The sequence below is a fragment of the Lepidochelys kempii genome, chromosome 5 (assembly GCF_965140285.1).
Source record: "Lepidochelys kempii isolate rLepKem1 chromosome 5, rLepKem1.hap1, whole genome shotgun sequence".
NCBI lineage: Eukaryota > Metazoa > Chordata > Testudines > Cheloniidae > Lepidochelys > Lepidochelys kempii.
The window spans coordinates 102,297,492-102,314,573 of NC_136384.1; the positions used below are offsets into that span (position 1 = coordinate 102,297,492).

General features: G+C 39.3%; 1 protein-coding gene across 3 annotated transcripts in view; it reads right to left on the reverse strand.

The window, feature by feature from the left end:
- Nucleotides 1-1,854: 1,854 nt before the first annotated feature.
- Nucleotides 1,855-17,082, reverse strand: part of LOC140911696 (histone-arginine methyltransferase CARM1) — a 144,966-nt gene continuing 129,738 nt past the window's right edge. For 2 of the 3 annotated variants that reach the window (XM_073345238.2, XM_073345236.2), the window contains 4 exons: nucleotides 15,385-15,474; nucleotides 12,851-12,988; nucleotides 4,484-4,573; nucleotides 1,855-2,038 (listed from right to left, as the gene is read on the reverse strand). In XM_073345238.2, the coding sequence (XP_073201339.2) occupies nucleotides 2,029-2,038; nucleotides 4,484-4,573; nucleotides 12,851-12,988; nucleotides 15,385-15,474 (328 nt within the window). In that variant the 3' untranslated portion in view covers nucleotides 1,855-2,028. The remainder of the gene's footprint in view (nucleotides 2,039-4,483; nucleotides 4,574-12,850; nucleotides 12,989-15,384; nucleotides 15,475-17,082) is intronic. The other variant, XM_073345237.2, reaches the window with a different exon arrangement.

Sequence of the window (17,082 nt, forward strand, 5' to 3'; positions counted from 1 at the left end):
ATCAGATACATCAGCCTTTTTTCACTGAATTACAGCGAGGAAAACTACTTCATATCCCCTGTTTTGGTTTTTTCTCCTTTCATCGTGTTTTATTTTCAGTGTGGTAAGATTGTGTATGTGTGTGTGGGGGGGTGGTAAATCCAAGAGTAAAGCAAGCAGACTACATAAAGAGGAATCACAGTCTAAGGTTTTTCATTCAGGAAATATTTTTCACTATGTATTCACTTTTTAACAGAGAAGGACTCAAACCAAAACTGTAGGTCCAAATAGCTCTGCATTTTGAAGGAAGTGGTTAAAAATTTTAAGATAGATCCAGATTCAATTTTCACATGTAGTCTTTTTTTTAATGGCTGGGACAAAAGCCATTGTGAAAAATCCTGAACTGGGGGTGTCTGAAAATTACCTTTCAATCTGAAGTTTGTGGCATAGGCCCATCTCTACCTAAAAATAAATACATAAAATCAAGCCATCAACTAAAGACTAAAGGTGACCAACCTTGATGGCCCCATTATCAGACATTGCTTCAGAAATCTCTTTTTCATATCTGTTAAATTTATACTGCTTTTCTGATATATCATGCCATTCTTATTGTTCATTCTACATATTTCTACAATCAGACAAACTGGCAGTGCTAAATGCTGCTGGAAAAATCCTCTTAGACAAGTAAACACCACTTTTTGCAGGGTATAGTGTTACTGACTTTTACAATTCCATGGCCTCAGACAAACAAAAGTCCATGTTTGATTTTGACAAGTTTCAAAATATGAGCTAACAATTTCCATACTTAGGAAAAAAATATTCTTAAAAAAATAATTTTTCAAATGGCTGTCAACATATAGAAAAGCTTCTGAAACCAGAACAGTTTCCTGATGGACCCCGGAAGGGGTCCTTGACTAGGAAAGTCCTCTGGACAAATACAGCCTAATGCCTGGGAGAGACCATGGTGTGGCTGTGGTGGGACTTTTTAGTTGAATGCAGCCTTCCAATTATTGCTAGGATTGTAATCACCAGGCAGGGTCAAATGTGGCATCCATGATTAGCTTGAAATATAAATACTAAAATTAGACATAGCTTTACCTTACTTTATTTCCATTCAGGAATCGGAGAGTGTAGATGCCAATTTGTTAATTCAGCCATTCAAGGGTATCCACAATCCATATATATACACACACTGTACAGTTCACTTATTGCTCGTTATCCTTGTGGATGGAGTCAGGTTATCTGGAGAGAGACCTCATTAGAAACTGTAGCATGGCCACAAGTTTCTCTCTTGGCCCGCTGTTGCCAGGAATAAAACAAGTTCTCTAGAAGTACTGGACAATCTGCAAGTTCCCACTGAGCTACAGAACCAGTAAAAGCCTCACTTATATCCCATATTTTATTTTTATTGTAAACGGTGTTAGCAGTAAATTTACAAGTGTGTAGTGTTTCACTTTTATATCTACAGAGTAATCAAAGAATATTTATAAGGTGTTTGCAAAGGATCATTTTGTTTCCATGTTTCAGAAAGAACAGAATTAATGAGTCCGTATTTAACATTGGTAACCTGTAAGACCAGCTACAAACATATTGAAACCACCAAGAAACTTGTGCAGGAAACTCCAAGAAACTTACATATGAATATTGTATTCTGCTTTTAAGATTCTTCAATGTATCACATATATAAACATGAGGTAGGTTTGTTTTGTTAATTTTTTTTTTAAAAAGCAACAAATGTCAACTTTGCTGAAAAACCAAACAAAACCCAACATTTTATATATATCAACAAAGCATTTCAGAACAAAGTAATCTACTGTGTTGCAAATGTGAGTCCAAGCTAAATTTCAGTTTTAAAAACTGGATGGAACTGCAACATTCCCATGTCACACTGCTTGCATAAAATCTTTTATTACAGATATGTACAGTTACAATCTGATTTTGCACAAGGACCAGCAAGCCTATTACTCTGAATACGTTTTCAGTCTTATAGGTTACTTGGCTTGGTGAGAATCTTGTTTCTGTTTTTCATTTACCATATAACAATATATTCTAGGCATACCTAAAAAGAAATATGGATAGGAGAGAACACAGTAGTTAAAATAAAACAGTCTTTGATGGCTGATGGCTCTAACTGAATTAAGCAAATGAAATAATATTTATGTGGCTTTTCTGATTAGGCCTGGGGAGAACAGTTAAACGACAGTCCCTTAATATATATAAGGCAGAATGTCAGATGTAATAAGGGCCCCATAAGACAGGAAATACAGTGGGCCGGATCTTCAGCCAGCATAAATCAGGCTAGTGTTGTGAAACTAGGGTGATTTACATCAGCTGAGGATCTGGATCTGGGTTTGTATTGAAAATAAAATAAAATACAAAGTCACCAGAATGCTACTGCATATGCTAAAATGCAATGTGTTTGCAGAATTTATATGGGAGGTCTTTTTTGTTCTCCTTGTTTACAATTCTTGAGTTTGGTTCTCCATTGCCCTGCCTCCTATGCAAAGGAAGTGAGAAATGCTACCAAGTCAAAATGGTAGCATTTTACAGAGCCGAACCTGCGGACACGGCGGGTAAACAAACTGGCCGGCCCGCCAGGGGCTTTCCCTGCACAAGCGGTGGAACAAGTTTGGGAACCACTGGATTAAAGAAATGATGATGACCTGACATTTATTGCCGGGTACTCCCAGGTATTTTAGGTGAATAAAGTTGCAGCCTAATTAAACCACATCCATTGCCTCCTGTCTTTCTTCTGGTATGGGCAGACAATTGCACTCAACAGGGAAAATGTACATGTCAAATGGCAGGTCTGAGGAAATGCAGTTTTTATACCATGGAGATTTGCTTAGAATCACTGCAGGTTTGCCCAAACAATCTATTTATTTAACTGCATTTTAAAGTATACACAAAGTGACCCATTCTTAAAAAGAGAATCTCGAATGTGGTGCATGTATAAAGGAAAGGGAAAATGCCTAAAATTTCACCACACACACAGGACAGCCTGCCTTGAAAAGCTTACAAAGGAGTCATCATGAAGGTCTAATGAATGTGGGAAACACGTAACGAAATAGGGAAACACCATTTCCCATGTGCACCTCTAAAAAGACCCTAGAAAAATCAATTCCACCATTTCTATTAGTCCATCAATTCTTTATGTTCCTGCTGCTGCAGTGTGAATGTGTGACAAGGAGGAAAAGGCAAGGTGGCAACTGCCTCAGAAACCTACCGCTACCTCCTTCCAAAACAGGCTTACAGATTATGGAAGCAGTCCTCCTGAGGATTTGTGGAGTGGGGAGCAGACAGCCAGCATGCTCCAAAGTGAACAGGAAGCCCTTGGAAACAGCGTCATGAAGGAAGGAATGACTGCATGGAGAGGATAGGCAGCTGTGTAGTAACATCTCCCATTACTTCAGTCACTTCTCTTCATACCTACTATGAGTTTAGCTCCCCAAAAGTCGACTACTCCACATGTCCTAAATTACTGTTGCCCTAAGCAGCAGTACTGAAAAAGGGGTGTGGGCCAACTGCAACCTGCCAGGTGCGCTGCAGCTCACACTGCTGCTGCTGTCTGTAGGAATGGACAGGCTGTTATTCCCACAGACTCTGCCTTCTGTGAGAGTTGACGGGCCTGCTTCCTGGCTGTTCTGCTCTCCAGCTGGCAGCTTTTCCCAAAGGGAACTATGCAGCAGAGAGCAGCCCAACAAAAGCCCACTGAACTGGTTGGGGTGGGTGGTTCTTTCCATATGGTTTGTATAGAGGAAGGTGGGTGCTTGGCACCAGCAACTAATTTCAAATGTGTGCCATGCCTCACTGTATATCTCAATGCAGTTGCAGATTTCTCATGATTCACAGTGATGAGTCACGTGGCTGAAAGGTGCAACTGATTCTATGCGTAAATTAGCACCAAAAAATTCATCACCACATTCTGTGTGACAGACTTTCTGTTCTGCTCAGCCACAGCACTGGACGATTAAGGGGCCTGCACATAGTTTCCCCTTGCAATGCTTCAGTAAAACGTACATGTAATACTGCCTAACTATGAGGAGACCTGTATTCAAATTAAAGACAAGAAAATACCACTGTTTGTTAGCTGTGTTACTGGTCTCAAAAAAACAGTATTAGGACTCAACTTTAGTGCTGACATTTTTAGTCTCAACAGAATGTGTGGGAGGAAAGGGGGTTGTTGGCTATATTATTTATTTTTATGGCCTCATTTACAGAGAGTGCACTGAAGTTAATTTGTTGCACCTGTTTTAATGGAGAGTTTTTTTAAACCTTGCCTTTTCCTCCTCAGAAAGAAAAGAAGCACAACTGCTGGTAAGTGTATAATGATGAATAAATGCTAACCTATAGCTGTCTCTCCCTAGTATCTGCAAAAATAAATAGTCTGTAATATCAGAAGCATAGCTAGCAAAAGTGATGCATTTCTGACACAAGGTCTCCCCTACCCTATATTTTACTATATTAAAAATGATGATGTATTTTAGCCAAGAACATGTCTTACCTAAAAAATGGATTCTTTAAATCAAGGATGTTACCAGATTTAAAGCCTGTCTGGTCCACCACAGCCACAATCTGAATGTCATAACTCTGTCTGTATCAAAAAATAAAAGTACAAAAAAGACAACATAACTGATCTACAATTATATCAGTAACATATGAAGTCAAATAATGGCATTGTCAGAATACCTAGTGTTTGAGTTGCAAGCATTTGGTATATGCAAAATGCAAGGGGATCAATACTCCGATTTCATACATGCTTGACTAAATTAATTCCTTATTCATAGCCAATGGGTAAAATTTACAAAAGCGCATGGAAGACTTAGGACCCAACATCTAAAACAGGCTGCATAATATGCATTCATTGCAACTGAGGCTGACATTCAACAATGAGTTTTGTTGGCCAAAAATGCAGTAAAGATCATTATTTGATCATTACAATATGCAAGCAGTGTATTTCTTGTGTGATAGTACAAAATAAATGGACAAATAACTTTAGCCACCCAAGTGCAATCATCACCCAGAAATGCATTTTCTGTAGGGACTTGTTACTAGGAAATGGAATTTACACATAAAAATAAGATAAACAGTAAAGATAAGTGCCTCATTTCATAGATCACACTGTTGGTGGCCAGTCCAAAAGCTCAATGTGTGTCCATATTTCTGAATAAAAATCTTACTATTTGTCTCGAGGCAACACCAGTCTGGCTTGTCATTAAGACCCAGGAAATGCTCCAGGCATTCTGCATTTATTATTGTTATTACTACAGGTTTGTTTGCATGTCACAGAACCATCAAGAACCTCACAGAGTCTGTACTTTCCACAAATTTCAAACCAGTTTTGGGGTTCACAGCCCTAATTCAAGTTGGTGAACCACTTTTCAACTTAAACCCTCTTTCTCCCGGTTTGAGTCACTAGTTAATTTTTTTTTTCCGTAGCAGGAGGCTGAGGACAAGACCCAAAGTTGAAGGAATTATTTTTAGATGTTGGCATTTTTTTTTCAGTTTCTACTGCCTTTGGAGATATGCATCTATTTTTGCATCTACATGAAAAAGAATGATTGCCACAGAGGGCTGCTGCCCTGAGCAGGAGACAGAGGACTCTGTGGGAGACTTGGAGGAACCAGCAGCCATGCTGATTGGCCTGGTAGAGGCAGTCCCAGTTGGTCATTTGTGAGGACAGTGTTGTTGTAGCTGTGTTAGTGCCAAGAAATTAGAGAGACAAGGTGGGTGAGGTAACATCTTTTACTGGACCAACCTCTGTTGGAAAGAGTGACAAGTTTTTGAGCTTGCACAGAGCTCAGTGTAAGCTTGAAAGCTTCCCTCTCTTACCAATAGAAGTTGGCCCAATAAAAGATATTACCTCACCCACCTTGTTTCTCTATTAGTGAGGACATCAGATACATGGCTTAATTCAGTCCTGGGCTTCACTGGTATAACCCAAGACAGAGGAAATCTTCCCCTCGGTGGTTGTGGTGGCATAAATTACCCACAACCCCATCTTTGCTAGTGGGCAAATTGCCAACTAGTGCACCCCATAAGTGAGTGAAACCAGACAAGGGGGGAGTATGGTCAGGGCAGATAGGGGATATGTTAGTTCATCTCTTGCTGCTATCAACTGTGCTTTTCGGGGACCATGACTTTGCTTTAAAGCGACTCTCCCCTGGTGGAACCCCCAAGGGAAGGCAGCAGTACAAACACTGTTTCTCTTCTTTTAGAGGCAAGTTTCTTCCTTGAAAGAAGTTTCTTCCTTGGGTACAGCAGCCCTTGCTGGTACAGCGAGTGCAATTTGTACTCCTTTAAAGAATTAGGGTAAATTGAGCCCTCAGAATGTTGCCCAGCTGAACAGAAAGACTGGAGAGAAATAGTGCCATGTGAATAGTCCAGACCGACTGTGTGCAGTGATAGACCAGAGATAAAATGGTGGCAACGATGGCAGGGGGTATCTGCCCCATGACTGAGGGGGGTATTCAGACTGGAAATCAGGAGAAAATTTTTAAATCAGATAAAATAAGGTGGACACTGAGCCAACGAGGATTAAGCACCTAGCAGATGGTTGATCTAAGAGCAACCTTTTAAGGACATATGAGAAAAGTACTGAAATGGTACCCAGGGCCATTCCTTGTAGATAGTTATCAAAGCCATGTTAAGTAGACTACAAGTTAACATGTAGGCCTGTTTTGTTAGAGGATTAAGAATAGATACTAATTGTATTTGTCTGTGTTTACCTATATCTTGTTAGAAATTAACAATGTAACCAGATTAGTTTGTGGATGCTAATTCCCTTTCATGTCTTAATTACACTATATTATGCATGCAGATGGTTCAGTTAACCTTAAGATCAAGATGTAAGATATTGAAGGAAATAATATTACTTACATTGTCTTCAGCTTAAATTGTCTATGCGATAATAAAATGCCTTGATAGTTTGAATAGCTAATTGCCTTATGTTAATTAACACTACTAGTGTACCTGTGTATACATAGGAAATAGAAGTTTAGCTTTAAAGCAACAACATACACTGCCTCTCTTCATCTGGTAAGGCACTTGCTGTGATGTCTGCTGTCAAGAGGCTATCAGCCTGCTAGAGAACTATAATGGAAGCTTAGGGTCTGATCCTGTTTTAACTCAGATCTGCTTACATTTTGTCAGGGGAAGTTCAAGCTGCAAGACTGAGGTCTTCATGTCTACTCTAGATTAGCCCTGCAATTTCTTATGGAAGAATCTGAACAAACTCTACACACAGACTGCCTATTGGACTGATTCTGGAAGGACTTTTACAAATCCGCAGGTTCACCATCTGTGTATGAAACAGACCTAAGAACTTTATTCATATCTATATATACACATAATGATCTTTCAACCATAGTAACTCTCTTTCTTTTCTTGTTTAATAAATCATAGATTTAGCTAATAAGAATTGGTATAAACGTGTATTTGGGTAAGATCTGAAATATTCATTGACCTGGTGGATAATGTGTCCGATCTCTTGGGGTTGGTAGAACTTTATATATGGTGAATAAGGTTTTAAATAAATCTCAATATATAGACTTGGCTGTCTGGGTGGGAGCCAAAGGCAGGATTGCTTAAAGGTACTGGCTTGGTGAATCTAATTATAAGAATAAACCAGCAGTTTATTTGGGGATCATCTTCCCTATTCTTTGCAGTTTGTCCTGATTGAGCATTCTCAGTATAGCCCCTCCGGTGACCACAGTCACAAAGGCATACATTTTTAATGGTGAAAGCTATTCACCATTGGACCAATTTACCAAGGGTTGTGGTGGATTCTCCATCATGACAATTTTTAAACCAAGATTGGATGTTTTTCTAAAATATTTGCTCTAGGAATTATTTTAGGGGAGTTCTATGGCCTGTGTTATACAGGAGGTCAGACTAGATGGTCACAATGGTCCCTTCTAGCCTTGGACTCTATGAACTCTATGCAGTCCTTGATTGCTTCTGGCTTCCCAGAGAGCAGAGGTGGAAAAAGTGCCTTAATACGTTTTTGGTTGGCAAGAAGGTTTGACCTTTCCTTTTGCCTGCAAACTTTCCAATTATGTATGCTTTGGTAACCTCCACAATGGATAATTACAATGCATTGTACATGACAGTATCTTTCACAACCATTCTGAAACTTTGTCTAGTGCAGAATGTGGTTGCCTGCTCTCCCCCACATGGAACAGATTACATTGACGCTCCATGGACTGCCCTGGCTTCCACTTCATTACCTGATGCTATTCAATATGTTGCTTTTAACGTATAAAGTCCTGTATCATTTGGGTCATGTAAATCTTCAAGACCACCTCTCTGTGAAGCTGAAATCAGTACCCTTTAGCAACCAGTCTCTATTTTTGTATGTGTTGGTGCTATACACAGGGCACCCTCATTAGTCTAGCAGGGACAGTTTATTGACTCTAGGGCACATTGAAGTCCATCATTATCAATTTACTCATGCTCTTCCTGAGGGGGTAATTTGAGAGGAGTGATCTAAATTTCTATGGAGTTGGGAAGTTCTTTATTATTGTCAGTTGATAATGGTTCAATTGGTATATGCGTATGATTTTATATTTATTTTCTGCAGGATGGATTGATGTGGATTCGCCTTTTATGATGAGATTACTGGTTCTGTGGATGAAGGGAAAGCAGTGGATGTATTGTTTCTTGACTTTAGCAAAGCTTTTGACACGGTCTCCCACAGTATTCTTGTCAGCAAGTTAAGGAAGTATGGGCTGGATGAATGCACTATAAGGTGGGTAGAAAGCTGGCTAGATTGTCGGGCTCAACGGGTAGTGATCAATGGCTCCATGTCTAGTTGGCAGCCGGTATCAAGTGGAGTGCCCCAAGGGTCGGTCCTGGGGCCGGTTTTGTTCAATATCTTCATAAATGATCTGGAGGATGGTGTGGATTGCACTCTCAGCAAATTTGCGGATGATACTAAACTGGGAGGAGTGGTAGATACGCTGGAGGGGAGGGATAGGATACAGAAGGACCTAGACAAATTGGAGGATTGGGCCAAAAGAAATCTGATGAGGTTCAATAAGGATAAGTGCAGGGTCCTGCACTTAGGACGGAAGAACCCTATGCACAGCTACAGACTAGGGACTGAATGGCTAGGCAGCAGTTCTGCGGAAAAGGACCTAGGGGTGACAGTGGACGAGAAGCTGGATATGAGTCAGCAGTGTGCCCTTGTTGCCAAGAAGGCCAATGGCATTTTGGGATGTATAAGTAGGGGCATAGCGAGCAGATCGAGGGACGTGATCGTTCCCCTCTATTCGACATTGGTGAGGCCTCATCTGGAGTACTGTGTCCAGTTTTGGGCCCCACACTTCAAGAAGGATGTGGATAAATTGGAGAGAGTCCAGCGAAGGGCAACAAAAATGATTAGGGGTCTGGAACACATGACTTATGAGGAGAGGCTGAGGGAGCTGGGATTGTTTAGCCTGCAGAAGAGAAGAATGAGGGGGGATTTGATAGCTGCTTTCAACTACCTGAAAGGGGGTTCCAAAGAGGATGGCTCTAGACTGTTCTCAATGGTAGCAGATGACAGAACGAGGAGTAATGGTCTCAAGTTGCAGTGGGGGAGGTTTAGATTGGATATTAGGAAAAACTTTTTCACTAAGAGGGTGGTGAAACACTGGAATGCGTTACCTAGGGAGGTGGTAGAATCTCCTTCCTTAGAGGTTTTTAAGGTCAGGCTTGACAAAGCCCTGGCTGGGATGATTTAACTGGGAATTGGTCCTGCTTCGAGCAGGGGGTTGGACTAGATGACCTTCTGGGGTCCCTTCCAACCCTGATATTCTATGATTCTATGATTCTATTATTTAAATCATCAATTTTAATCTTGGTTTGCATTTATAGTTTTTAGTTATTTTACCAAAGAAAGGTTCATTCTCACTGGTTGGTAATCATTAAAGTATGTTGATTTGCAATCAAATTTAGCCTTTAAACTAAATTTGGTACTTCTTTTTGCTAACCACGAAGATATAGTGTATCTATACACATTTATTTAAACACATACACATATATATATTATATATACACACACATTCACATTATTAATTTTTACAGTTTTTATTGTTAGGAAACAGTGAATGAGGCATTTCTTATCTACTTGATGATTTTTGTACTAAATTCCAATTTTCATCCAAATGCATCTATTAAATCCTATTAAAAATGTACAAAACCAGCATTTTAAAATTATTTTTCAGTAATTAAATAAACCAGCCTTAAATGTGCTGGATACATAAGAACAAAACTAAGTTTATCAAAACTTATTTGCATTTCAAACTGATTTATTAAACGAAGGAAGAATTAACTGTAGTTAGTGAGTTGACAGATTGTTTCTGGTCACCATGTGCCATATTTACAAAGGCATTTAGGCACATACATATGTTAAATAGGTGCTAGTGGTATTTTCCTAACTGCCTAACCTGCTTATGTGCTTTTGAAAATTCAGCTAGTCACTTATCTACATCTTTAGGCACCTAAATATCTTTGAAAATCTAGTTTCGTGGCCTTCAAATTTTTAGAATTAATAAATCTCATCTTAGAATCATAGAATCATAGAATCATAGAATATCAGGGTTGGAAGGGACCCCAGAAGGTCATCTAGTCCAACCCCCTGCTCAAAGCAGGACCAATTCCCAGTTAAATCATCAATTCCCAGTTAAATCATCTTCTCCCACCAGGCTTTTATTCACAGACTGGAAGAAGAAAATAAGCTTTCCTGCTTTTTCAGCTCCCAGTCAGTTTCTCAACTTTGAATGAACTAGTCCAAATGAAGAAAAAGATATTCTCTCTGCACCTGCAAGTTACCATGAAACCAAAAGTAATTGAGGTAAAAAACTCTTTGGCCTAACAGAAACTGGAAGTACTTAAATTTGGAAAAATGTAAAATATCATCATTTGCTCTATTGTAAAGACTGAAACAATACAGAAACTTAATGCAGTATATGATACTGTGACCTATATAAAGTTTGAGTGGACCTCTAAATTTAAAATGTTTTCTTCCTGATTCTGTATATAATTGAAAAAGAAACACCCTTGAACTCATTACATTTTGAGGGAAGCTCATTGATGCACCAGACTTTTAAAAATTATTTGAATGACTTTATTAGATTATAGTGAATTTTGGACTTCACATAGGTTGTCAATTGAAAACAGGTTTATTTTCAAAAAGAAATATCTGTTTAATGTAAATAAAAGCATGTGACTTTTTTTCTTTTTTTAAATCATGGATTTTTATCCACCCTGATTTGCACACACTAAATAGCCAATCACAAGCACGTGTATAAACAGAGTGGGTGTGGATAGGCTTTCAGACACCATAGTGACAGGTCTGTATAAAAAACTAAATAGATAAAAAGAATCAGTTTTAAGGATTCGCTAAGTGTCAAGTTTGCTTCTACCTATACTTTCATCTAATCTTTGCCATCAATATAAAACCCAGTCCTTAAATCCTTAATCCAGCAAACCTACCAATGAAGTTGGGCCAAAAATCCATCAAAGAAAGCCAAGATACACTGGAACTTCCAGAAAGCTTACTACAGTTCATTTGCCAAGGCAGAATTGGAAGGAAGAATATAGTACTACGTAATTATAGTAGCGGCTGTGTGGTCACTTTGTGCAGCACACTGGTTCTCTCTCTACACATTTAGTAACTGATACTTTTTACTTTTGAAAGGGACGTATTGTGACTTGTGTGATTTATCTCCTTTAAGGAGAGCTCCTAATCCAAAAGCTTGCAAACTGGAAAAAGTCCCACGTTGGGCATTTATTGCAGGTGTGAATGAAGTGCTTTGTGAGTGCTTCTACCAGTTTTGATCTTATGAGAACTCTCTGAACTCATAAGGCACATATCCAGAGCCAAACAACAACAACAAAATGATTCACATTTCTATATTTGCTTTCAATTACAAGCACACATGCAGGTGTGCTAGATTGAAATGAATCAGCTGTGCAAACCAGTCTCTTCAGGGAATGTTTTCACAGCAGAGCATAAGGGTGATACTTCTCAACTCCCATTGACAGCAAAAGAGTAGGAATGCAGCTTACTAACTCTGTACTGACAAAAATGTACTCCTTAGAGAACCATCCTCTTCACTAGCCACACTAAAAGGGGAAAGTTGTGTCTCAGTGATACAGGAGTAGTGTCGTAAACAGGGAAAAGTGTGTCCATAGGAAATCCTTTTCAGAAGTGAAAATTAGCAAGGATATAGCACCACCTCCACTTTACTTGTCCCTAACACAAGATTCACTAAGGGGAAAAAATACAAACATTCAAAATCTGCAGAGGAAAAATGTTGCACTGAAAAAATGAGGGTGATGAATGCACAATGAGATATCTCAAAAACCACTGACGAACTGGGACAGCTGTGCACTTCAAACCAAAGAAAATGCTGCTTCTGACAATGTTTTTCCTTCCATGAAAATCAATTTTGCTGTGTAAATTTGGGATTGTGTGGACAGACAGATGCTTATAGGCATTGAAAGCTGATCTGATCTTTAAATTGGTTGATAAATCAAGTCATTTGGCAGATGTACATTGAGCTAGTAGTTTTTCCAACCTCCCCATGATACATGGAAATACTCCTTCCACATTTTGGCAAGACATGTTTCCTCTGGGCACCACAATGAAGGGTGAATTTATACCCTACAGTCTTGGATGCAGAGATGCGAAGCACTAAAACAGACCCTGTGCAGCTTGACTTTTCCATTTCCCCAGCTTGCTAAACTGTATATCTGCATCCCTGATTTTACCTCGTCCAGTCTCTATGCTACTAACTTCCCCAATGGGTGCAGCATTTTGGAGAACCTCAGCAACAGAGGCACACCACAATGAGAAGTCTCCTGGAGTTGCTTTACCACTTACCGTTTATTCGCTACAAACAGGACTTTCCCTGAGAGAGTTTCCCCTTCTTTCGCAAAGAGGGGAGTCTGAAGGAGGCAGCGTACTTGATACCAGTGAGTTAAAGGTTCCGTCGGAGCAGTTGACAACCAAACAGTTACCCTAAAAAAAAAAAAAAAAAATACATAGGCTCCTTCTCATTTGCTCTGTTAGAAAGCAACACAATTTTGGAAGGGAATTTATGAATGATGGGTCCCATAACTGTCTGTTATATACTTTAAGCTACTTATGAACCAGTTGTGCAAAATGCTAAATTCCTGATTTACAAGTGTCACTGATTTACCTCCATACCTCTTACCTTCTCACATCTAGTATGACAGACCCATATAATTAAGGTTCAATTCTGCATCTGAAGGATGTGAAATGGGCAGCCATGCATCAGGGCATACATACTCAGCAGGTTTGCAGGCAGAAACTGAATTAAAAAGTACTTGATAGCTGCCCTAAGGCCTCCAACTTCTCCTCCAGAAGTAACATCACAGCTGGGCTTCACGTAGTCCTGCTGGGAAGAAGACTATTGCCTTCTACTGTCAGATAAGTGCTATTTTTCTAATCTGAGGGACTTTCTTCCCATTTCCCTTCTCACTGAAACAGCATTTTGTAAAACAGCTCCCTGGAAAGCCATGCAACGAATATTGAAAGAAAAAAAGGGAGAGGGCCATTTCGTTTTTCTATCAGGGAAAATTGGAAAGATTATTATTGATTATAGTTTGTCTCAGTGGGAACAGCAGGAAGGACAGGAAAGATAGAATGAAAAAGGAATTCATTTATTCCTCCAGTCCTCTTTCCTTCATTCATAAACTATTATTAGTCAGTGGACACTATTCCTTGTGTTAAAAAGCCAGAGGAAATGTGTGTTAAACTTGCACAGTGACTAGTCCTGAAGGGATCCTATTTGATTTTTGTTGTCGTTTTTAAAACTTTAAAATATCCATCTGCCTTCAAAGAACAATCAAAAATCTGGGGATTTGGTCCATGATGAAGGCAAGGCTTCAAATGTAACAACTCATGTGTCTATTCTAACCTGTACTGTGTTTGTAATCCTGGTATCTGCGCACCTAGCCAATGTCGATTCAAAACAGATGCTCCCTACAGGACCAGTATTCTCTACTCTCTCTATTTCCAGGAAGTAAGATGTCCATTTCTCCCCCATCTTCTCTCTGTTTTTTTTTAAATCTAATTAAGGGAAATGATGGCAAAGAGATGGGATTGTCCTGAAAGTAGTAAAGTTTGTGGTCTTTCCTTTTTACTGTGGCAAGGAGTTCCCCTGCAGAGGACCACCCACTGAGAATGTCCTGTTTCCAGCTTTCATGCCTCTGGCCAATGAGATTTCCATAAGTCTCGAAGGAGCCTGTGGTTGTAAAGATAGGGGCAGCCTGTGAGATATCCCCCGTCCAGCCCATTGAGAGCTCTGAATACTAAGAACAGGAATTTAAACATTATTCGATATTTAAACAGTTATCTGATGCAGTGATCAAAGTCCCACTCTTGTCAGCCTATGTTGGTCAGCAGACAGGCTGCTGCATTCTACACCAAAATGGACGCTTCTTTGGTTGATATGTTTCAATCAGCTCCCACATAGCTGGAAACTTTCTCTGCTGCTTTGTGCCACGTGGGGCTAAAGACAGGCTCTATTCCGAATCCGCTTGCCAGTAAAATTCAAGTTATACAGTAAACTACTACTTTAAAAAAAAAAGAGAGAAAAAGAAAAAAGAGAATGTAATGTTATTAGAAAAACCCTTACTCGGTGAGCCTTATATCAGGGGCCGATGAAGGGTATTTATCAATAAAGACAAAAAGAAAATCAAATAATTAAAGACTTAGCTTCCCAGGGTCTGGTAATAATTCTTTGTTTCCTGAAGATGTGTCCAATTCTTATCAAGTTATTTAATATAAAAGAAAAATCTCTCTCCCTCACCCCCTCATAGGACATGCTTTTCTGTTAGACTGAGGGTGACATTCTCTCTGATGTGGAGAAGTTTACTCTTCTTTTCCCCGGTGCAGCTCCACCACTTACTTTCCAGAATAGTAAGTAGCACCACCACGCACAGCAGGTTCCAGCTGCTCTCTTGAGATGCCTCTGGCCCCCCAAGCAAGCCCAAGCCCAAAGTGAACAATCACAGCACATGTTCCTGTTCTTCCCCATAACACTGAACAGTTACACTCAAATAGGGCAGTAATCAAGGAGTTGGTTTTGTGCAGAAAGATATGGGGATGACACCTAAGAGAAAAAATACTGAAACATCCCAAACTATCACAATTCCTGAACATACCCCACATAAGGTAACAGCAAACAACCCCAACCCACAAACTGCTGGAGGCAAGAATGTCAATGCTGTGTTGTCATTCTCATGGTTGCTACCTCAAGAAGGCATTACCTACTGGGAATAATATGACAAGTTCAACATTAAAGTAAGATCACACCTTCCTGCATGAATAAGGAGGTAATTTTTTCTGTGTTTAATGTTTCATGGGAATGATTAAAAAAATATACATACAGTGATCCCACAAATGCCACGTCAAACCAAAAAGCCAGGCCGTGGATTAGTCCGGACTGCATCATCTGGAAAACGAAGGGGATTTCCACTCTGCAGGAGGAAAACTAGAATGTTGCCAGGTTAACATACAAACATAGTTCAGACAAAATTCCAACAGAAACATTCTACTGAAATGTGTCTGGTGGTGTTTTCCACACCTTTACCACAACAATTTGTGCTTGAATTGTCACATGCCAGATAAAATCAGTTTAAAAAAATTACACTGGATAATTTTTTTTACGTCATTTAGAAACATTTGGCTTGATTTTCAGAAATGCTGAACAACTGCAATTCCTAATGAAAAATCCAAGTGCTCAGCAACTCTAAAGTTAGGCCATTAGCTGTTCTGTATGCACTCTGCAGCTTAAACCTGGGCTACTGCATTTTGGGTCAATAATCTAGACTACTGTGAGTACAGGGGGTGGGTGGGAGAGTCTTTTGTTTTTTAATATAAGGGATGCTCAAATACGGTTTTACAAAACATAAGTCTGTTAAATTTTTAACAGTAGCTGCAGAAATTCACTTCTCAGAAGCAATAAATCCAGAATAACGACAGCGAGCTATTTGTAGGATTATATAACACCTGCAATGGTCCGTGGTACTTTTAAAAGAAAAACAAGTGATGTGTGTGTGCACATGCATGTACACATGTGAGAGATTCTCTGTACCTTCTCTCTTTTTCCCCACGATTAACACAGTTAGAGTTTTAAATAATGTTTCAAATTCAACCACTGCCATATTTCTCAAAACTTTCATTAAAAATCTAGATGGGAAAGCTCTTCACCTACGATTAAAGGCAACAATCTTAAAAAGATTTAAGCATGTGCTTGACTTTAAGCATATAAGTGGATTCCTTGGGGATCTTTACCATTCCACCAAGACAGCCACTGAAAGTGGAACAGAAGAGACATGCATTCCCATCCCTTCTAAAATCTCTTACAGCAGAGTCAGCATTGACCAGAAATCCAATTTTTTGTAAGGAATATGAACTCAACCTTCTAAATAAAGCTGATCAAAAAATTAAATTTCTATCCTGCTGAAAATTCTGATATTTCAACATCTTTTTCCCATCTCAAATCAGGACAAAAAGTCAAAATATCAAAACTTGTTCTGAAAAAATATTGCAAAATGTTTTGGAAAATAAATTAAAAAAAGTTGAAATGCTTCATTTCAGCTTTTCAATTAAAACTAAACATTTCATCACTCCCCCGCTGAAGTGTGACATTTTGAGTTGAGTCAATATTAACCTGTGCATCTGCCCGAGCCATGGGACTTCCAGGATGCGATGGCAACTCAGTGCACAGACAGACTGTAGTGCCTCATGGGACGTATAGTCTGGCTGGAGAGCAGGTTCCACAGAAAAGAATGGGGCCATGAGAGACCTGGAACTACAACTCCCAAGGGGCCCTCAGTAGTGCAGGCAGATGCAGAGATTAAGGTTGACCTGAAACATAATGTTTAAATTTTACTGACAGAAAACTCCACTAAAAATCTATCTTTTCCTGCAGAAAAACTTCTATTTAGATTGGGGTCATATTTCCTGCAAGAAAATATTTTGTTAGAATTTTTTTTCAAACAGCTTTACTCCTGAGCCACAGGCAAGAATGCTGCTAATTAAGCCAACAGGCAGAAGAATATTACTTCACTTCACCTCCAGGA